The following is a 23,715-nucleotide window of genomic DNA, read 5'->3' as shown; positions in this document are numbered from 1 at the left end:
CTATTCAACTGTCATGGATTGCAGCTTTGGCCAGAAAAGTTATATCATTGCCGGTAACAAGTGCCGCAGCAGAAAGGGTTTTCTGTGGTACAGGGCTAATTGATGGTGCTATGCGTTCTATGTTGGCTCCAAACTATGTAAACAACCTTATTTTTATACATGATGACTGCAAGCTTATCAAAGTTTTAAAGCAAAGTGCTAAAGTTTATTTCTATCTAAGTGTTTTGAATTTCTATTTTTGGCTTCTTAAACTGCCTGAGAAATGACAAAATAGGCAATTAATTCAAATTAACTTCCGAAATTTACAGCCAGAATTAAGACTAATAATATATTATTAATTATCAGTGAATAACACAACAAGAAAAAATAAAACAGAACAAGAACAAAAAAAAAAAAAAACAAACAGATGAATACAACTCCAATTTTAACTTTGCATGAGTTAATATAAAAAGTCTTTTCTTGTTCTTCAATTGGTTTCGTAGAAAAGGGGTCCCGAAAATGAAAGACAGATGGTGCTATAATTCCAACTGTTACTAGTAGCCCTTTAAGCATAAAGCTTCGTTTGAAAACTAGTGACCTGTAGTTACATTTTTTTAATTTAATGCATTTCTAGCTTAGTATTTTGAATTTCTAATTCTGGCTCCTTAAACTGCCTAAGAATTTAAAAAATAGAGAATTTAAAATTTAATTCAAATTAAATTCCGAAAATTATAGCCAGAATTAAACTTTAATAATTTATTGATAATACATTTAAGAATATAATTATAAGAATGCTTTTCTTTATAAGACATTGACTCTTTTTTTTTATTAAAGCTTTTCTTTACAAAATGTTGCTTCTTTTCCTTCTTACACCTGGGAAAGAACTGCTCTTAAAAAACGACCTGCTAACTTTGTGAAAATTGACTATTTAAAAAGGGGGAAGAAAAAAAAAATCAAATATTAAATCTTATACGCTAAAATAAAACTTCGATCGTTTGATATGGTTACCCGTCATGTTCAAGTACCTCCACGGCCACACTACCTTAATTGCTGAGATGGGAAGGAGAAAAAAATAAGCTCTTTCATTCTCAAAGGAGATGATTAAAATATTTATCTTTAAAACTTTTATTTTATCACTCTTAAGTGAGGGGATTCAATCTTGAAGCAATGAGAAGTAATAGCTTCTGTAGTGTAGAGAGTGAGGGGTTGAGGGGTAGGGTAGTCAAAGAAGTGGAATGCAGGTGTCAAGACCAGGAAATTGGGCATAAAGTAGGATATATACATCAGATTCTATTGATGTGTCATAGATTAGCCTTGGATTTATGGTGCAAGTAAATTGTTTAATTCAAGTTTTAGAGCTTCTTTTGAATTAAATTTTGAATTACCTATTTTGTCCGATTCATTCAATTATCAGACAGTTTAAGGTCTCGCCGCCGATCATTTGCATTAAAGAAAAATGAATTGCGGACCAAATTCCGATAAAAACTGATACCAATTAAGTTTCCAAAACTTTTTAAAAGTAGCAAAAAAAATCTAAAAATAGAACAAACACCGATCAATTGACAGCGCGCCGCCGAAAATTTTTGGTGGCGCGCCGGCAAAAAATTTAGGTGTCGCTGGCGCCGCACCGCCAGCGGCGTAATTGTATCCACCGCCGCCAATTTTTATTTCGGTGCGGCTTCGGGGTCTACTTGATATGGAAGGTGTGGCTGTATAAACTTTAGAGAGGGCTCATTAAATTGGAAATCAAAAATTCTAGTGCCCCTTTTTAAGTCAAAAGCGGTCGGAAGGCAAGCAGCCCCCCCCCCCTCACTCCCTATTTTCCCGAAATTTTGTCCTTTCAAATTAGCCATAGTCAAACGCGTCCAACAGCTATTTTGTTCGAAATAATCCAAAGGTCAAATGGCAGGTTGACAATACCCCCCCCCCCCCTCCCCACACCCATAGCCGCCATGGCGAGGGCAATGCCTTCTCAAAACCAAAACATGATTTGCACTTTACAAACAAAAAAATAATGAATGTGCATTATCAGTTTAATTTGCGTATTCTGATATTTATTCCTTAAAGTCTTAATAATTTTTGATCTGTTAAATTTAAAAAAAGTGAAAACACTTAAAATGTTTTTTTTTTAGTTAATACAAATTATGTTCTGGTCAAGAGAAAGTATGGGGGATGTTAGCCCTACTCGTGTTAGTTTCTGCTCTTTTTGAGTTTGACTCGGTTATTTATTGTAATTTCTGTTGTTTTGGGTTTCATTTGTTTATTGATGGTGCTCTGCGGTAGTTTTACGCTTGGAAGATTATTTGACTTTATTTCTGCTTATTTTTGGTTTAATGGAGCTCTTTACTTTTCTTTCAATAACTTGTTGTGTGGAAAAATTTTCTTAAATTAATTTTCCTATAAATGGCAAGCCACCCATGCCACTAAATTATAAGCTCTCCTAAGTCTTGTTGACGTCCCAAAGATTATTCTTTTATCTGTTTCCACACACTCTTTGATATAGTTTACAAGGGAAACTGCTGCTATTGTCTATAAATTGCAATCCAACTAGTGCAATCACATCCCAAATCGACATTAATTTCTTTCCTCTCTGTCTTTCTTAGTTGAAATTGGTATGGCTGAGTGTTTCTAGTTACAGGTTTAAAACGATATGGATGTCACTCATCTTGGCTTTGAACCTAGATCCTCAGACACTCGTTAAGCTCTTCCTTATAGTGAAAACATATTGCCGTGGGTTGGGCTGCTAAGAGAAAACTACTTTTTAGTCACTTCTACTCCCCCCCCCATCCAGCAACCTGTATTCACCTCTACACGGTTATAAAGTTGCTAGCTAGAACTAATAGAAAAACTCATGGTGTGTTTTGGCATGCGAAGATTTGCAATTATATTCTTAATTACATTAATTAATTAATTAATTAATTAATTAATTAATTATATTCTTATATTCTTAAATTATATTCTTCAGCGAAGAAATTTCCTCTTAAATCCTCAAGCTTCTAGTGTTGGAATCTCTGGCTAAAGATCCAGCAATAATATGGTCTAAACATTATTTCCTTTTACTGTTGAAATCCGCTATATCTCCTCTTTATCAAACAGTTCGTGGTAACTAACTGTAGTAAGGAGCGACCCGGCTCAGTAGTATCCAAAACTCTAAAAGACGAAATTTTAATACCAATAGTTACATCAAAAGAATCACATGTTAATGCTGATTTTAAATATATAAGTTTCATCAAGATTAGACTTACTCATCAAAAGTTACATGCCTGAGAAAATTTACCTTATTTCATAAAATAGGGGGACATACTTCATGAAAGTCATATAATCTTAATAAAAATCACACTATCAGATTCAGCGTATCACAGAACCCTACTGTAAAAGTTTCAAGCTCCTATCTACAAAAATTGTGGAATTTTGTATTTTTTGCCAGAAGACAGATCACGGATGCGTGTTTATTTGTTTGTTTGTTGTTTTTTTCTTTTTCCCAGAGGTGATCATATCGACCCAGTGGTCCTAGAATGTTGCAAGAGGGCTCATTCTAACGGAAACTAAAAGTTCAAGTGCCTTTTTTAAGTGACCAAAAAAACTGGAGGGCACCTAGGCCCCTTCCCACGCACATTTTTCCCCAAAGTCACGAGATCAAATTTTGGAGATCTGTTCAACCGTTCTGTTCAACTTAGTCTAAAACCTAATAAATATGTCTTTGGGGACGACTTAATCCCCCATAGTTCATGTGGGAGGTGCTGCAAGTTACAAACTTTGACCATTGTTTACATATAGTAATGGTTATTATGAAGTGTACAGACGTTTTCGGGGGGCTTTTTCGCTTTAGGGTGGGAGTGGGTCGGGGGAGGGGATTACGTGGGAAGATCTTTCCATGGAGGAATTTATCATAAAGGAAGAAAATGTCCATGAAGGGTGCACAGGATTTTCTAGCATTATTTAAAAAAAAACAATGAGAAAAAAAAATCACCTGGAAGTAATGAGTAGCATTAAAACTTAAAACGAACATAAAATATTACGTATATAAGGGGGTTCGTCTCCTCCACAATACCTTGCTCTTTACCCTAAAGTATTTTTAGTAATTTGAACTATTTATTCTACGGCCTTTGTGATTCAGGGGTCATTCTTAAAGATTTGGGATAAAATTCAAGCTTTAGTGTAAAGAGCGACGTATTGACGAGGGGGAAAACCCTCTCATATACGTAATAAAAATACACAAATATAGAAGTTCGTTACGTAAGTTAATTCGTAAGGTACGTATGTTTATTGCTAAAAAAAACATTCGTAAAAAAAAAATCTAGTTGTATTTTTAAATAACCAAAAATTGGAGGGTAGCTAGGCCTCCTCCCCCGCCCCTTTTTTTACCAGAATCATCCGATCAAAACTACGAGAAAGCCATTTATCAAAAAAAAGATTAATATGCAAATTTCGTTTTCATTATTGATGTGCGGGGAGCCAAAACATGCATTAATTCAAAAACGTTCAGAAATTAAATAAAAAAAAAACAAGTTTTTTTAATTGCAAGTAAGGAGTGACATTAAAGCTTAAAACGAACAGAAATTACTTCGTATATAAAAGAGGTTGTCCCCTCCGCAACACCTCGCTCTTTACGCTAAAGTTTGACTCTGTCACAATGAAAAAAAACTTTAGCGTAAAGAGCGAGGGGTTGCAGAGGGCACAACCTCTTTCATATACGGAGTAATTTTTGTTCGTTTTAAGTTTTAATGTCGCTCCTTACTTGCAGTTAATTTTTTTTTTTTTTTTTTAATCTACAAAAGAGACGGCTAGTAGGAGTGATAATATCAACCTTTAAGTAACATCTCTGTAATTTCCTTTATATATTATTTCCTGTTTTGCGGAGAAAGGACAAAAAATTGCCAAAGAACGTCTTTTTTGGTCATTCATCTAAGGCCAAACGAAAATCTGGTCACCCCAAATGAGTTGGGAAGAGGTTGTATGATTTAAAGTGAATTAGAACTTCTTGGGAAAGGGTAAAGAGGTATTTTGAATAGTTCAGGATAGAGAAGGGACGTGCTTAGCTATGTTGGTCGTGGTTGGCTGAGCTCTAGAAGGAGTTGCTAGTAGTAGTGGTAGTAGGACAAATTTTATTCTAATTTTTGTTTGATTTTGATTAATATCTCTAATTTCGATTATTTTTCCAACATTTGAAGATCTCTAAAAACTGAAGATTTGAATGGGTTGTGATGGGGTAGGAGCATTTCCTTGGACTAGCCTTCAGCATGGGACGAATGAACGCTTGAAATGGGTTCTGTAGCGGGTTGTAACTGGATTTTCACGCCAATCTTGCCCCTTAATTTCGGTTTTAACCCTTCAAATTCAATGAGGGTTCGCTCTGTTATGGATATTGATTTGAGTGCTTTCGAAGCTTGACTCGCCCATCCCTAATGTCAGTGAACACAGCTTTTTGGTTTTCAGTATTTTAATGAAGCCGTGTATGGTATTTCATTTAAATATATTTGGTTTAAAATTTAACCGTCTTATGTAAGGGAAGTGTGACTATTATGATGAAGAATACGGTCTATTAACTCTTCGATTGTCCTTTTCATTCTAAAATATCCTTTTTCAAAGATGTTTATCTGTTGGTAATGACCGTATTAATCTCACATCCACAGACATCCTTCAAAATTCGGAGCGAATGTCATTTAACCTAATCATTCGTAGACTAGTATGATTTTTAACAAGTTATGATGAGCTATATTTTTTTTTCTGGTTTCTCCAATTCCCAGTCTTTTTTTCATTTTTTCGCTATTATTAAATTAATAATAATAATATGGTTCGTCTTATAGCCTAGGTCTCTTAGTATTCCTCCCTCAGTGTCTAATCAATTTTATTATGATCATCGTAGCACAAGATCATATTAAAATTCTTCTTATGTGTCCATAATGTCAGATTTCAATCTCCTGCTGTCACATGTCTCATTGTACGTCGCATTGCTTCAAATATCTTGCCTAAAGCGGTTTGAAGGTGTTTGGTACTTACTTGTACTTGAAGCAGGACCAAGCATTTCCCCCTCACCCGGCATCTGAATAAAGCTTCTGAATGATGCTCTCTCTTGAGAGTTGGTCTTGTGCCAATTCTTCGGTTGACTTTAGCCGTCGCTTGTCCCATTTATGGCCGAATACTTACTTACTTGTGCTTGTAGCAGGACAAAGTATTTCCTCCTCACTCGGCATCTGGACAAAGCTTCTGAATGATGTTTTTTCATGAGGGTCGATCTTGTGCCAATTTTTTCGGCGAACTTTAGCCATCGCCTGTCCCATTTATGGCCAAATACTTACTTACTTGTACTTGTACCAGGACCAAGCATTTCCCCGTCACCTGAACAAAGCTTCTGAATGATGTTCTCTCATGAGGGTCGGTCTTGTGCCAATTTTTCGGTGAACTTAAGCCATCACTTGTCCCATTTATGGTCGAATACTTACTTACTTGTACTTGTAGCAGGACCAAGCATTTCCCCGTCACCCGGCATCTGGACAAAGCTTCTGAATGATGTTCTCTTATGAGGGTCGATCTCGTGCCAATTCTTCGGTGAACTTTAGCTATAGCTTGTCCCATTTATGGCCCAATGCACGGAAACCTCCAACAGGCTCCAGATCTTGCCTAACGAGCGACCGCCTATTTTTTCATTGTTCTCCTTTTCTTTTGCGCCATGTTGAAAAGAATTCAATGAAAAGTATCTGTTGATTGAGCCGTTCATTTGTGCGACGCAAAACGTTCCCAAGTCAGTAGAGTCTGATGACGCTTAAGATTTTGTCGACGTTAAAATAATGTCGGTGGATATCATCGTTCGAAGTCTGATCTGATATGCGGAAGCGTAAAATTGTAAGTAGGCAACGGTGGTCAAAGACCTCTAGAACACGTCCCTGAGCAGCTTTGATGGACCAGTATTCAACAACACAGAGTAGAAATGCCCTCGCTGTCGACAGTACCTCCAAAACTCTTCAGACACCTCTGAAAAAAAGAAGTTGGTGGCTGTTTCAATTTTTTCCTGGCGTGAGTATATCCAGGTTTGGCTGGAGCCTGTCAAGTCTTGTTAAATTCTTTTTATTCTGCACCGTTTGTCACTAAATTTTTTTTTCCAATCCTTGACTCTCTTTTTCGTTTTGGGTTTGATTCTAAGTAAAATATGCCCCTCCATTCTTTTACTCGCCACGGAGCCATTGTGGGGAATGGTGTTATGTGCTTATTTTATGCTATTCATTTATGAATCTAATTGAGTGATTTATTGGGTAACTTTGAATTGCCGCTGCGTTAGGAATTTCTCTTGTATTTAGGAATAAAATTAATTGACTCTTTGACCGAACCAAGTATTTACATTAGATTGTCACAATTCACATGAACAATTGACTTTTGCTGGGATGAAAAATTAAGTTGAGTCTCATAGCTATGAAAAAAAAGAAAAATTAAATAGCCTGAGACGCAAAATAGTTGACTGGAGAGGGGCCAGTTTTAAGCTAACGATTACTTCAATATACAGTAGAGCCTTTCACGACAGTAGAACTTAGAAATTGAAGGAAAGGTTGTGAATCATTTTCTAGGCAACTCGGGAGGATGGCAGCAGATGCCCAGAGTTCATTTTAATGCAGAAAAATCCTAACTTTCATTGAGCCTTCAGATAAATACAGAATTAGTTTTAGGAAAGGGAGAGGGAGTTAGAATTATTATTTAATACCTCTTTATTTCCGGGAATATTTTTGGTCTACGCCTTCATTATGAAAATAAAGAGTAGCATTAAACTCTAAAACGAGCAGAACTTTAGGAGGGGGATGCATGCTCCTCAACCCTCCTTTGTGGTCGTAGAAACTTTGGAGGATGCTAATTCGATCGGAAAATGAGAAAATTTTGAAATTTGTCTCTCCTCTAACAAAGGGAGCTAAAAAAAAGCGTCGAATTTTCCCGATGGGCCTGAAACTTATGTCAAACTTTTGGCTAACGAAACCCCAATGTGGAAAAAAAAAAATGTTTCCCCTCAAAATGTACCCTAAAAAGGGCCAGAAAAGTGCCAAAAACTTTTTTCCCACACACTTCAAGTAAGAGGGCTATTTAACGAAACTTGGAAGGGGAATCATCCGACTGAAAATTTTAAGTTATTTTGTCTTTTTTTAAGGCAAATACTACTAGAGGACAATTAGCCCTCCTCTTCGTTCTTTTTCTTTTATCCAGCCCTCCTCTAATCTCTATGATATTGAATTAAATTTTGCAATATCTATTTTGTTCAAAGCTTCGAAATGTATAATGTCTGCCTTGGGGGTTGGTATCACCCCGACAGCCCCAATGTTAAAGTTTGCAATACTCTGCTATGATACCTCAACTCCACAAACATGGGAAAAGAATTACAATAAAAAAGCAAGTTGGACACTATAAGACATTCTAAATCACATATTCTGAATTAAATGTGGAATTTTGGAATGCTCCAAAATTCCAGCTTTTCCTCATTATTTTTATCTATTATACTTTCTCTGTGGTTGTTCAATTTTAAATTTGGGAGGAATTTTCCACGGGGCTGGGAATTTTTTGGGGGGAATAAGCTTAGCACCTGCTGGTGTACTAGTCCTTTCTTCCTTTGTCAAATTTCGATGGTAGATTTTGTGATATCTATTTTGTTCAAAGCTTCGAAATGTTTAATGTCTACTTTGGGGGTTGGTATCATCCCGACAGCCCCAATGTTAAAGTTTGCCTTACCCTGCTATGATAACTCAACCCCCAGAAACACGGAAAAAGAACTACAATAAAAAAGCAAATTAAACACTAAGACATTCTACACCGCTTATTCTGAATTGTATTTGAAATTTTGGAATATTCCAAAATTCCTTCTTTTCCTCATAATTTTTATTTGTCATACTTTCTTTGTGGCTACTCAATTTTGTATGTTTGGTTAATTTTCTACCGGGGTGGGAATTTTCCGGGCAGAATAAGCTTAGCACCTGTTGGTGTACTAGACCTCTCTTCCATTGTCAAATTTCAAAAGGTAGATACTTAATATAACGTACCAATACAATGTTCTTTGTGAATAATAATCTTAAAAACTTGGTTTTACCCTGCTATGATAACCCAACCCCCAGAAGCATGGGAAAGGAACTATAATAAAAATGAAAATTAGACACTATAAGATATTCCACATCGCTTATTCTGAATTATATTTGAAATTTTTGAATATTCCAAAATTCCTTCTTTTCCTCATAATTTTTATTTGTCATACTTTCTTTGTGGCTACTCAATTTTGTATGTTTGGTTAATTTTCTACCGGGGTGGGAATTTTCCGGGCAGAATAAGCTTAGCACCTGTTGGTGTACTAGACCTCTCTTCCATTGTCAAATTTCAAAAGGTAGATACTTAATATAACGTACCAATACAATGTTCTTTGTGAATAATAATCTTAAAAACTTGGTTTTACCCTGCTATGATAACCCAACCCCCAGAAGCACGGGAAAGGAACTATAATAAAAATGAAAATTAGACACTATAAGATATTCCACATCGCTTATTCTGAATTATATTTGAAATTTTTGAATATTCCAAAATTCCTTCTTTTCCTCATAATTTTTATTTGTCATACTTTCTTTGTGGCTACTCAATTTTGTATGTATGGTTAATTTTCTACCGGGGTGGGAATTTTCCGGGCAGAATAAGCTTAGCACCTGTTGGTGTACTAGACCTCTCTTCCATTGTCAAATTTCAAAAGGTAGATACTTAATATAACGTACCAATACAATGTTCTTTGTGAATAATAATCTTAAAAACTTGGTTTTACCCTGCTATGATAACCCAACCCCCAGAAGCACGGGAAAGGAACTATAATAAAAATGAAAATTAGACACTATAAGATATTCCACATCGCTTATTCTGAATTATATTTGAAATTTTTGAATATTCCAAAATTCCTTCTTTTCCTCATAATTTTTATTTGTCATACTTTCTTTGTGGCTACTCAATTTTGTATGTTTGGTTAATTTTCTACCGGGGTGGGAATTTTCCGGGCAGAATAAGCTTAGCACCTGTTGGTGTACTAGACCTCTCTTCCATTGTCAAATTTCAAAAGGTAGATACTTAATATAACGTACCAATACAATGTTCTTTGTGAATAATAATCTTAAAAACTTGGTTTTACCCTGCTATGATAACCCAACCCCCAGAAGCACGGGAAAGGAACTATAATAAAAATGAAAATTAGACACTATAAGATATTCCACATCGCTTATTCTGAATTATATTTGAAATTTTTGAATATTCCAAAATTCCTTCTTTTCCTCATAATTTTTATTTGTCATACTTTCTTTGTGGCTACTCAATTTTGTATGTTTGGTTAATTTTCTACCGGGGTGGGAATTTTCCGGGCAGAATAAGCTTAGCACCTGTTGGTGTACTAGACCTCTCTTCCATTGTCAAATTTCAAAAGGTAGATACTTAATATAACGTACCAATACAATGTTCTTTGTGAATAATAATCTTAAAAACTTGGTTTTACCCTGCTATGATAACCCAACCCCCAGAAGCACGGGAAAGGAACTATAATAAAAATGAAAATTAGACACTATAAAATATTCCACATCGCTTATTCTGAATTATATTTGAAATTTTTGAATATTCCAAAATTTCTTCTTTTTCTCATTATTTTTATTTGCCATACTTTCTCTGTGGCTGCTCAGTTTTTTATTTGGGGGAATTTTCCACCAGGGTGGGAATTTTCCCGGGAGAATAAGCTTAGCACCTGCCGGTGTACTAGTCGTCTCTTCCATTGTTAAATTTCGATGGTAGATACTTGATATAATGCGCCAACACAATGTTCTTTGTGAACAATAATCTTAAAAAACTCAGGTTTAATTTTGAAGTTTTGCACAAGCTTTTCATCTATTAAGAATATGAAAACCTAAAAAGGCTAGCTGTGATAATATCTATCACAGCAGTGGTTAGGTGTGGTATATATATATATAATATATATATATATATATATATATATATATATATATATATATATATATATATATATATATATTATGCTTATATGAATATATATATATATATATATCGAATCAAATTGCATCTATATCCTTTTAAGCATATCTTTTTTTTCAGCAAATTGTGATTAAGAACCAACACTTAAAGGAGATTATTGACTATACACGCAATGTGATTTGGGAAATCAACAGTATGCTTGCTGCAGCACGTAAATAAATTCATTTCATTCTTGTTACTTTTTAAAAAATAAACTAAATTTCGTCATGTTGTTTTTAGATCAACCCGTTGATTAGCCTTTGCCCTTAAGGTTTTTTTGTGGGTATTTCTAGAGTTTTGCAAGAAGTTGTGAAAGGATTGACAATGAAAAAAAAAACTGTTTTTATCTATCAATAAGTTTGATGAATAAAGAGGATTCAGTATCCTATAAACCTTCAAAATGAACGCAAGCACGAGGGAATACGAAACAAGGGTTGCATCATTACCTTTTGGCATCAACTTTGACCCAAGGATGGCTACTGAGCTTCTAACTCGGCTAAACACAATGGAAATGTTTGTACCTACACATACCACGTTTATGACACCCTTTCAAAAAGATTCTTTAAGATACATTTGGCTTGAACTTAGAAAGCGGGACGGAGCATTTGGTCGATTCTTTGACAGGTAAATTACGAAGTTTTTTTCTTTTGTTTGAATACGCATGGGTGAATTTCAGTTTCAACTAATTTGTTTAAACAACTCAATACAGCAACAAAAATAAGCCTTAGCGGAGAGCAAGCTCATTAAGTTGGATATAATGACAGAACTGACATCTAATCTCTTCAGAATACTGATTTTACTGTTTCTAGAAATCAAATAATTGATTTATTTGATTAGTTGATTATTGATTTGATTTGATTATTGATTTGATTTATTATTTAGGAAGAGTTTACTTCTCTTCCTGTTTTCCTTATTAAAGTTGAGTATTATACTGTGACTGCTTGCTGTAGTTCATATATCTTATAATAGATGCAAGGATTCTAGGCACCAGTCAGCCTATCAAGTTGATTAAATAAATAAAAAAAACAAGTTTTTTTTAACTGCAAGTAAGGAGCGACAATTGACTCTTTGTCACAATTCTACTTTTTAAAATAATAAAAAACTTTAGCGTAAAGAGTGAGGCGTTGAGAGGGGGCAACCCCTTTCATATACGGAACAATTTCTTTTCGTTTTAAGTTATAATATCGCTCCTTATTTGCAGTTAAAAAACTTGTTTTTTTGTTTAATTTCTGAACGTTTTTGAATTAATGCGTGTTTTGGTTTTCGCTCACCGCATATGAATAATTAAACCGAAATTTTCACATTAATTTTTTTTTGCTAAATAGCTTTCTCATAGTTTTGATCGGACGATTTTGATAAAACAAAGGGGCGGAGGAGGAGGCCTAGTTGGAGGAGCAACTAGAATTTTATTTTTTACGAATGTTTTTATTAGTAATAAATGTATGTAACTTACAAATTAACTTACGTAATAAACTTCCATATTTGTGTATTTTATTACGTATATGAGGGGGTTCGCCCCCTCGTCAATACCTCGCTCTTTACAGTAGAGCTTGAATTTTGTCCCAGTTCTTTAAGAACGACCCCTGTATCACAAAGGCCGTAGAATAAATAGTTGAAATTACTAAAAATACTTTAGCGTAAAGAGCAAGGTATTGTGGAGGAGACGAACTTCCTTATATACGTAATTTTTTCTGTTCGTTTTAATTTTTAATGCTGCTCATCAATTCCAGTTGAAAAAAAAATATTTATTTTCTCATTGTTTTTTTTTTAATAATGCTAGAAAATCCTGCACCCCCTTCATGGAAATTGTCTTCCCTCATGATAGATTTCTCCATGGAAAGATCCTCCCGCGTGACCCCTTCCCCCCGACTCACCCCCACCCCAACGCGAAAAATTCCCCTGAAAAACTCACATACACTTAATGATAACCATTACTGTATGTAAACAATGATAAAAGCTTGTAACTTGCAGCCCCTCCCCCGGGGACTGTGGGGGATGAAGTCGTCCCCAAAGCCATAGTTATTAGGTTTTTGACCAAGTTGAACAGAATGGCTATCTCAAAATTTTGATCTGGTGACTTTGGGGGAAAAATGTGCGTGGGAGGGGGCCTAGGTGCCCTTCAATTTTTTGGTCACTTAAAAAGGGCAATAAAAATTTTAATTTTCGTTACAATCGGCCCTCTCGCGACATTCTAGGACTAGTGAGTCGATACGATTATCCTGGGGAAAAAAAAAAAAAAATAAACACTCATCCGTGATCTGTCTTCTGGCAAAAAATACAAAATTTCACATTTTTGTAGATAGGAGCTTGAAACTTCTACAGTAGGGTTCTTTGATACGATGAATCTGATGGTGTGATTTTCTTTAAGTATCTATGACTTTTAGGGGGTGTTTCCCACTATTTTCTAAAATAACGCACATTTTTTCTGGCTTGTAACTTTTGATGGGTAAGACTAAACTTGATGAAGCTTATATATTTATGATCAGCATTAAAATGCGATTGCTTTGATGTAACTATTGGTATCGAAATTCTTTTTTAGATTTTCGGTTACTATTGAGCCGGGTCGCTCCTTACTACAGTTCAATACCACGAACTGTTTGATTAGATTGGGTCCAGCACTCTTTATAAGGGTCAACCAGGGCTTTAATATAAAGTGATAGTTTGTGGTATTTGCGAGAGTTTATCTCTTTATTTTGAAGGATGTACTATGGTGGTATTAGCGCATTATTATTAGCGATTACCAAATTGGTAATCGTCACTATTTTCATTTCAATGCTGCTGAATGTGCAATATGGCGATGGGGTGGTGAGTCGTGAAACCTGTTCGCAGTGGGAACTAACTAAGAGAAAGCATGTAAATTTAGGCCGTTAGTTATTATGTTTGCATCTGATAATCTCCATTGGGAAATGTTTCTTAGGGGTGTGGTCTTTCACTTGGTTGGTCAATGTTAACAGAATTTTTATCAGTTTCATCAGCACAAGGATTATGTGAGTGACTCTGTACCTGAGTGACTAGGAATATATTGGAGGCAAATCTTTATCAAACAGTTCGTGGTAACGAACTGTAGTAAGGAGCGACCCGGCTCAATAGTAACCAAAACTCTAAAAAATTGAACTTTGATATCAATAGCTACATCAAAAGAATCGCATTTTAATGCTGATTTTAAATATATAAGTTTCATCAAGTTTAGTCTTACCCATCAAAAGTGTCGAGCCTGAGAAAATTTGCCTTATTTAGGAAAATAGGGGGAAACACCCCCTAAAAGTCGTAGGATCTTAACGAAAATGACACCATCAGATTCAGCGTATCAGAGAACCCTACTGTAGAAGTTTCAAGCTCCTATCTATAAAAATGTGGAATTTTGTATTTTTTGCCAGAAGACAAATCACGGGTGCGTGTTTATTTGTTTGTTCGTTTGTTTTTTTTTTTCCAGGGGTCATCGTATCGACCAAGTGGTCCTAGAATGTCGCAAGAGGGCTCATTCTAACGGAAATGAAAAGTTCTAGTGCCCTTTTTAAGTGACCAAAAAATGGAGGGCATCTAGGCCCCCTCCCACGCTCATTTTTTCCCAAAGTCAACGGATCAAAATTTTGAGATAGCCATTTTGTTCAACATAGTCGAAAACCATAATAACTATGTCTTTGGGGATGACTTACTCTCCCACAATCCCTGGGGGAGGGGCTGCAAGTTACAAACTTTGACCAGTGTTTACATATAGTAATGGTTGTACAGACGTTTTCAGGGGGATTTTATTTTGTTTGGGGGTGGGGCTGAGGGGGGGGGGGCTATGTTGGAGGATCTTTCCTTGGAGGAATCTGTCATGGGGGAAGAAAAATTCAATGACAAGGGTGCAGGATTCTCTAGCATTACTATAAGAAAACAATGAAAAATAAACATGAAAACGTTTTTTTCAAATGAAAGGAAGAAGTAGCATTGAAACTTAAAACGAACAGAGATTATTACGCATATGAGGGGTTCTAAAAATACTTTAGCATAAAGAGCGAGGTATTTAGGAGGAGATAGATACCTTGCTCTTTATGCTAAAGTATTTTTAGTAATTTCAACTATTTATTCTACGGCCTTTCTGATTCAGGGGTCATTCTTAAAGAATTAGGACAAAACTTACGATTTAGTGTAAAGAGCGAGGTATTAACGAGGGTACAAACCCCCTCGTATACATAATAAAAATATAAGGTTATGAAAGTTTGTTACGTAAGTTAATTCTTAAGTTACGTATATTTTTTACTAATAAAAACGTTCATTAAAAATTAAAAGTTCTAGTTGCCTTTTTAAGTGACCAAAAAATTGGAGGGCAACTAGGCCTCCTTCTCCACCCCTTACTTCTCAAAATCGTCTGATCAAAACTAAGAGAAAGCCATTTAGCCAAAAAAAGAATTAATATACAAATTTTATTTTAATAATTTATGTGCGGAGAGCCAAAACCAAACATGCATTAATTCAAAAACGTTCAGAAATTTAAATAAAAAAAAACTAAGTTTTTTTAGCTGAAAGTAAGGAGCGACATTAAAACTTAAAACGAACAGAAATTACTCCGTATATGAAATGAGTTGTCCCCTCCACAATCCCTCGTTCTTTACGCTAAAGTTTGACTCTTTGCCACAATTCTACTTTTTAAAACAATTAAAAGCTTTAGCGTAAAGAGCGAGGGATTGTGGAGGGGACAACTCATTTCATATCCGGAGTAATTTCTGTTCGTTTTAAGTTTTAATGTCGCTCCTTACTTTCAGCTAAAAAACTTAGTTTTTTTTTATTTAAATATCTCTAAAATCAAGTGCATTTGAAAGTGTTTGATAATGTAAAGGTGTGTCATTGTAAGACCTAATCTAGGAGCTCGAGTCTATATCGAGGCCGAATCTACAATTATCCACCAGTTTTCAACCAATGGCTCAATTTTTAGAAGGAAGATAGATCCCTGATGAAACCTTATTTTCTATTTTTTAACAATAAACAAAAATAGTGAAATGCTTCTTATATATAATTTTATCAAATTCAGAAGACTTTTTCTACACTTACTGGAGGGGAATAACTTCTTTTGCCCATTTTGAAAAATTGATGCTTATTAGAGGTGGGTATTCAATTCCATGTTCTATTTTCATTTTGAAAATAGTTTAACTAGTTTCTATATTTCCACTTCATTTTATTTGGTCTAGGGGAGTGGGGGGGATGGATCCGACAGAAACTGTTCACATTCGCGAGCTAGACCTCTAAATACGGATAGGTTTCTTAGTCAGTCATGTAATATCTGAGAGGTATTGGTTTCAACTTTTGGAAAATATTTAAATAGATAGATATATTCAAAAAATTATCCATAAAAAAACTCATAATAATATGTTTCCTGCCAGATAATCTAGCCAAAATGTTTTTTTTCTAATTTATTTGCAGTGAAGTAAAGCTCAAAGTGTTTTATATACTGATTCGTAGATTAGGCTTATCCTTATACTTAAAAAAAAAACAGCCTTTTGTGACTAATTCTAGAGTTCAGCAAGGCATTTGAAAATTTTTTTGTTTAACATTTTTCCTGCGAACAAAGTTTCCACGATCTAACAGAAAATCGTTGGCATACACTGTTAGGTAATAATCGCGAAGCAAAAAATGCCAATTGTGAGGAGGAAGTTTATTTTTATCAAAAACAAAAACTAAATCGGTAGGATTAAGTTTTTTGTATTTTTTTTTTTTTTTGTCAAAAAGGTTGTGGCAAACGATAGGTGAATAGTGATAATGGTGAAGAAAATCATTGGCGCGGAAAATCATTTTTCGAATTTTTTTGTTTCGGAATCGAGAAATAGTTTTTAAGTAATGTAAGACAAAAATATATTTCAAATAATCATTATAGTAATCATAAATAATCTTAGTGCCGTCGTTAATAACTCGGGAGGGATGTACAACTAAATCTCTGTAATAACTCGAATGTTGGGAGGGATGTAGAACTAAATCAAACGAAACTATTAGTATTTAGGTTTTGAAACGGGTGTATATGCATTATTCCGAGAACGGCTAAGGTCATTAAATTGCAACTTCCAGAGAATGTTGAAAGACGGATGATGAACTAAATCAAATTCTTAGGACATTGTGAACTTGTCAAGAAAAGTTGAACTCTACATTTTGTTCACCTTCTCCCAATCTTGAGATTGCGGTTAAGAGCAAGATGAGCTGGAAATCTAACCTGACTGTAGAAGAGTTTACGAAAATTCTGCTTGATTTTCAACAGGTCAGCAAGAAAATAGGGGAGAATACACAGGAACTAAGGGGCTGGGGACACGATTTCCTTAGAAAGACGTTTGCTAGAATAATTTATTTTCTTTTTAAGACTCTTTTCAAGATTTCCACAGGAGAGAGAGTGTTTTGAAAGAGTTCACGGATTTACTGAAGAACAAATCACGAAGGTTGTCACCTCTCTCCAGGACATAATTGATTGCACTTGGAATAATGACAGAGATAGTGTTGATAGAAAAATTCAAGACCTTGCAGTTCACCATGCAGAAATGGATGTGAAAAAAGTGAATTTTGAGGTATTTGAACTCTTTTTTTCTGTACTGTCATACTTGTTTTACCAACTATTTCTTTTTTTTGGTAATATCTTCTTGAAAAGTTTTAAAAGCTGAGGAAAACGTTTCCTGCAACAAAGTAACTACTTTAACAACAGCTAAGAGCTCATATGGCACTTGTGACGAGGCAAGAAGAGCTAAGAGCCAAGAGATCATATAGTATGGGCTCTAACAAAATTCTATGAATCAATAGATTGATTTAAAAGGAAAATAAGAGGCTTAATGCCGGTAAGGATTTAAAATAAGAGCTCTGAGTCACGATGTCCTTCTAAATATCAAAATTCATTAAGATGCGATCACCCACTCGTAAGTTATAAATACCCAATTTTTTCTAATTTTTCCTCTCCCTTTAGCCCCCCAGATGGTCGAATCTGGGAAAACGACTTTATCAAGTCAATTTGTGCAGGTCCCTGACACGCCTACCGATTTTCATCGTCCTAGCACGTCCAGAAGCACCTGACTCACCAAATCACTGAACCCCTGCCCCCAACTCCCCCAAAGAGAGCGAATCCAGAACTGGTCCGTCAATCACGTATCAAGGACATTTGCTTATTCTATCCATCAAGCTTCATCCCGATTCCTCCACTCCTGGTGTTTTCCAAGATTTCCCCCTCCAACTCCCCCAATGTCAAAGATCTGGTCAGGATTTGAAATAAGAGCTCTGAGACATGAATTCCTTCTAAATATCAAATTTCATTAAGATCCGATCACCTATTCGTAAGATAAAAATACCCCAATTTTCCCGTTTTCCAAGAATTCTGTTTTCCCCCTCCAACTCCCCCCAATGTCACAGGATCTGGTCGGAATTTAAAATTATAGCTTTAAAGCACAAGATCCTTCTAAATATCAAATTTCATTAAGATCTGGTCACCCTTTCGTAAGTTACAGATACCTCAATTTCAAAATTACCCCCCCCCCCCAACTCCATCAAAGAGAGCAGATCCGGTCCAGTTATGTCAGTCACTTATCTTAGACAGGTTTTTATTCTTCCCATCCAGTTTCATCCTGATCTCACCGCTTTAAGTATTTTCTAAGATTTCCGCTCCCCCCCCCCCAACAGCCCCCCTCCCATTTTACGCTGGATCCGGTTGAGATTAAAAATACGCCATTTTTTCTAATTTTTCAGAATTAACCCCCCCCCCCAATAGAGCGGATACGTTCCAATTATGTAAATCACGTATATAAGACTTCTGCTTATTTTTCCCACTAAGTTTCATCCCGATCCCTCCAATCTAAGCGTTTTCCATGATTTTAGGTTCCCCCACCCCAAACTACCCCCAATGTCACCAGATCCGGTCGGGATTTAAAATAAGAGCTTTGAGACACGATATCCTTCTAAATATGAAATTTCATTGAGATCCGATCACCCGTTCGTAAGTTAAAAATGCCTCATTTTTTCTAATTTTTCAGAATTAACCCCCCCCCCCAACTACCCCAAAAAGAGTGGATCCGTTTCGGTTATGTCAATCATGTATCTAGGACTTGTGCTTATTTTTCCCACCAAGTTTCATCCCGATCCCTCCACTCTAAGTGTTTTCGAAGTTTTAGGTTTCCCCCTCCCAACTCCCCCCTCCCAATGTCACCAGATCCGGTCGGGATTTAAAAAAGAGCTCTGAGACACGATATCCTTCTAAATGTCAAATTTCGTTGAGATCCGATCACCCATTCGTAAGTTAAGAATACCTCTTTTTTCTAATTTTTCAGAATTACCCCCCCCCCCCCCCCAACTACCCGCCAATGTCACCAGATCCGGTCGGGATTTAAAGTAAGAGCTCCGAGAAACGATATCCTTCTAAATATCAAATTTCATTGAGATCCGATCACCCGTTCGTAAGTTAAAAATACCGCATTTTTCCTAATTTTTCAGAATTAACATCCCCCCCTAACTACCCCAAAGAGAGTGGATCCGTTCCGGTTATGTCAATCATGTATTTAGGATTTGTGCTTATTTTTCCCACTAAGTTTCATCCCGATTTTCCAAGATTTTAGGTTTCCCCCTCCCACCCCCCTCCCAATATCACCAGATCAGGTTGGGATTTAAAATAGCAGCTCTGAGACACGATATCCTTCTAAACATCAAATTTCATTAAGATCTAATCAACCATTCGTAAATTAAAAATACTTCAATTTTTCTTTTTTCAGAATTAACGGGCCCCCCACTCCCCCCCACAGATGGTCAAACCGAGAAAACGACTGTTTCTAATTTAATCTGGTCCGGTCCCTGATACGCCTGCCGAATTTCATCGTCCTAGCTTACCTGGAAGTGCCTAAAATAGCAAAACCGGGACCGACAGACCGACAGAATTTGCGATTGCTATATGTCACTTGGTTAATACCAAGTGCCATAAAAATCTTACCTATTAAATTGCTGTCATACTAACAGTACAGCAGAAGAACAAGGTCTGAATCTTTTCCAATTCCTAGTATAGACTGGAGGACGGAGAAAGGTGAGATGAAATACCGAAGGTTCAATACAAAATACAAGATTCAAATTATAAATGAGAAGTAAATTCAATAAGGCGAAACAAAACCCAGTATGTATTTTGCGTACGGTCCTTGTACGAGATTTTTGCTTGTTCCAGATTTTAATCTTGTTTTTTAGTTATAGTACAAAAAAAATTGTTTAATTTGATAGTCAAAATAACATGTTTTGTCTCTTTTATTATACTTTTCATGGTTGGTCTACTTTTTCTTTCTTTTATCATAAGAAGTGGATATGATTTATTAGTTTGTTTACGGTGAAAAAGTTCTAAAAATACCTAGTTATTTGAAACAGATGACATTAAACAGACAATAGCAAAAGGATGTAACAATACAAATAATAAGAAGCTTACTTTTCCCGATTCATTTTCGTACACCGTCGTTGGGCATACTATTTGATAACATCTAACTTCCATTTTTACATTAGCCCTAATAGGGAAAAGCAGCACGCCGCCTTGAAAAGATTTAAGATTTAAAAAGCCAAGAAAGAGAAGGTTCTTAGTATATTCGATTAGATCAATACACTTATTTGCATACCCACGATTTGCGCAATCGTGTACAAATTATGGGTATTGATGAATGACTCACCTTTGGCTGTTAGGTATTTGGTTTTAGTTCTTCTAATTTTGAATTTTATTAAACTTCATTCATTTTTGATTTTGGGTTTTCATTGGTTGTCACTGGTTTGTTTTTTTTCACATTAACTCTCCGCGTTTGGCTTTGGTTTTACTTTGTATTTATTTGGCGTTTTCTTTGAATATTTTTTTGTTTGCGCTGAAGAAGGGGGGTGGTTGTCCTGTCGCAATATTCGCTAGGGTTTTTTTTTCGGTATTTTCCTTTGGCCTTAAAAAAAAGCCCATTTTTGATCGATTTTTATTTTGGATTTTGGTCAAACAAATAAAGCTGGAAATTTCGATCCCAATGCAGCTCTTTGCACTCGTATTACAACCACACACTGCGAATTTTGTGCAGTTGATCTTTTACGTGATTAAATAAAAAAAAAGTTTTTTTTAACTGCAAGTAAGGAGCAGAATTAAAACCTAAAACGAACAGAAATTACCCCGTATATGAAAGGGGTTGCCCCCTTCTCAACGCCTCGCTCTTTGCGCTAAAGTTTGACTCTTTCTCACAACTTTACTTTTTAAAACAATAAAAAACTTTAGCGTAAAGAGCGACTTTGACTCTTTCTCACAACCCTACTTTTTAAAATAATAAAAAACTTCAGTGTAAAGAACGAGTTTGACTCTTTCTCACAACCCTACTTTTTAAAACAATAAAAAACTTTAGCGTAAAGAGCGAGGCGTTGAGGAGGGGGCAACCCCTTTCATATACGGAATAATTTCTGTTTGTTTTTAGTTTTAATGTTACTCCTTACTTGCAGTTACAAAAACTTGTTTTCTTTATTTAATTTTTGAACGTTTTTGAATTAATGCATGTTTTGATTTTGGCTTACCGCAAATGAATAATTAAAACGAAAATTGTATATTATTTTTTTGGCTAAATGGCTTTCTCATAGTTTTCATCGGACAATTTTGATTGGAGCTTTTTATTTTTTTACGAACGTTTTTATTAGTAATGAATGTACGTGGCTTACGAATTAACCTGGCCAACCCCACCTCCCCTCAACGCGAAAAAAACCAGAAAATGTCTACACTTCCTAATAACCATTCCTATATGTAAACATCGGTCAAAGTTTGTAACTTGTAGCCTCTCTGTAACTTGCCTCTCCCGGGGACTGTGGGGGATTAAGTAGTCTGGAAAGACATAATTATTAGGTTTTTTGACTATGCTTAACAAAATGGCCATCTCGAAATTTTGATCCGGTGACTTCGGAAAAAAATGAGCGTGGGAGGGGGCCTAGGTGCCCTCCAATTTTTTGGGTCACTTAAAAAGGGCACTAGAACTTTTACTTTCTATTAGAACGAGCCCTTGCGCAACAGTCTAGGACCACTGGGTCGATACGATCAAACCCTGGAAAAAAAACACGCATCCATGATCTGTCTTCTGGCAAAAAATATAAAATTCCACATTTTCGTAGATAGGAGCTTGAACCTTCTACAGAAGGGTTCTCTTATACGCTGAATCTGATGGTGTGATTTTCGTCAAGATTCTTTGACTTTTAGGGGATGTTTCTTCCTATTTTCTAAAATAAGGTTACTGTTGAGCCGGGTCGCTGCCTACTACAGTTCATTACCACGAACTGTTTGATCTTATTATATTGTCTTTTATGGTAGCAATTTCTAGGCTTTGTACTTTTTTTTTGAATGTAGTCTCTTTGCTCGAGAAGACTTATTCAAGATTTCTCGATGCTTTTTTTCCAGGATTCAAACAAAACAAGTTTATATTTTACGTAGTTTTATGGCAACTTAATTTGCAATAACTACGTAATATATTGCACTTGTGACTGATTGAAAAATTAAGCTACAACTCTAGAATTTTCACAGACCAGCGACTGCAGTGAAGCTTAAGAAATTTGATTCTTGACTTGCCTATCATAATCGTTTGGAATGTCTAACTGTTAATACAAAAATATAATATCTTAAATTATTATCCATCTGTTTCACTCTTTATCTCTCTCTCTCTCTCTCTCTCTCTCTCTCTCTCTCTCTCTCTCTCTCTCTCTCTCTCTCTCTCTCTCTCTCTCTCTCTCTCTCTCTCTCTCTCTCTCTCTCTCTTTCCATTTCTCCTGAGCAACCATTTTAATTCTTTAACTTTAGCAGTCTGTAACTTTAAAAAACTCTCCCTTTTTTCAGAGGTTTGCTACTGTCTTATTGGAATTTATGGTTGAGGAAATGGAAGAAGGAATATCAGATTTCGACCTTGAATCCTGGGTAGTTGCACTGAAAATATTTGTGAACGTTATGGGTGTTTGTTTAAACCAATAAAAAGTTTGGTATAATAGCTTTGGTTGGTAGTGCCAATTGATTGACTGATTTTATGGATACTATTTTACCCCTCTATAAAAATATGGATACCCTCCAGACAAATTACTGCGTACGCACTGAGGACTAGGACTCGTTAATGGAAATTTCATTTAAACCCACACAGAATAATAACAAAGAATATGCCTTTCTATATGTCTACATATTCTTTAGAATGCTTTAAAATTTCACCGTTGAGGCTGAGTCCTTCAAGCAGGCACTTCAAGCAGGAAGTTGGAATTTGTTGTAGAGATAACAAGTACTGTGGGATTTTGCCCTCTTTTGGCTTAAAAAAAACATCTGAAAATAACAGTGAAAGGGAAGTCTTGACAACACTGACAAAACTCTATCAGGAAAACCAACTGTTTCTGAAGCTGCATCAAAACAACCCTCGCTTACTCTAGTATGAACTCTAACTGATAACAAGACTAAACTAGTCTTTACGTGAACTTTGTCTTCAACCATGCTGAGTTACAACACGTGAACTTGTTTCTGAGTGATTGATGATATTAGCTGATTGATCATGAACCATTTTACGTTTTTAATCTCTATTTCTTAAAACCTTACTTACCTAACTTTTTTTCCTTGCTTGTTGGTGCAGAAGTTTTTTTTTTTTCTTTTTTTTTTAGTACAATTGGTATTGACGTATGAAGGTGAATATAAATAAATCCTGAGTGTTTTAAAACAGACACAATTGGATTGAAAGCTGATCTTTTAAAATAGGCTGGGCTTTTAAAATGGGCTTTTGAAAGCTG

General features: G+C 35.6%; 2 protein-coding genes across 2 annotated transcripts in view; both read left to right on the top strand.

The window, feature by feature from the left end:
• Positions 1 to 11,220, top strand: part of LOC136041245 (mediator of RNA polymerase II transcription subunit 30-like) — a 49,668-nt gene extending 38,448 nt beyond the window's left edge. Inside the window, exon 5 of the mRNA XM_065725853.1 lies at positions 11,074 to 11,220. Coding sequence (XP_065581925.1) covers positions 11,074 to 11,172 — 99 coding nt within the window. The 3' untranslated portion in view covers positions 11,173 to 11,220. The remainder of the gene's footprint in view (positions 1 to 11,073) is intronic.
• A 123-nt stretch (positions 11,221 to 11,343) lies between these two features.
• Positions 11,344 to 23,619, top strand: LOC136041244 (uncharacterized). The gene is made up of 3 exons (XM_065725852.1): positions 11,344 to 11,616; positions 17,321 to 17,522; positions 22,793 to 23,619. The coding sequence occupies exons 1-3, from the start codon at positions 11,393 to 11,395 to the stop codon at positions 22,922 to 22,924; spliced, it is 558 nt and encodes a 185-aa protein (XP_065581924.1). The 5' UTR covers positions 11,344 to 11,392; the 3' UTR covers positions 22,925 to 23,619.
• The last annotated feature ends 96 nt before the right edge of the window (positions 23,620 to 23,715 follow it).

This window comes from Artemia franciscana, unplaced genomic scaffold (genome assembly GCF_032884065.1).
Source record: "Artemia franciscana unplaced genomic scaffold, ASM3288406v1 PGA_scaffold_1180, whole genome shotgun sequence".
Taxonomy (NCBI): Eukaryota; Metazoa; Arthropoda; class Branchiopoda; order Anostraca; family Artemiidae; genus Artemia; species Artemia franciscana.
The sequence above is the reverse complement of the archived record's forward strand: the minus strand, read 5'-3'. Positions and strand labels throughout refer to the sequence as shown.

Excerpts from the sequence above, each read along its gene's own strand:
- LOC136041244 (XM_065725852.1), top strand. The coding sequence starts at position 11,393 with ATGAACGCAAGCACGAGGGAATACGAAACAAGGGTTGCATCATTACCT. Across the intron at positions 11,617-17,320 it reads TTTGGTCGATTCTTTGACAG|ACTCTTTTCAAGATTTCCAC; the intron begins GTAAATTACGAA and ends TTTCTTTTTAAG. Across the intron at positions 17,523-22,792 it reads TGAAAAAAGTGAATTTTGAG|AGGTTTGCTACTGTCTTATT; the intron begins GTATTTGAACTC and ends CCCTTTTTTCAG.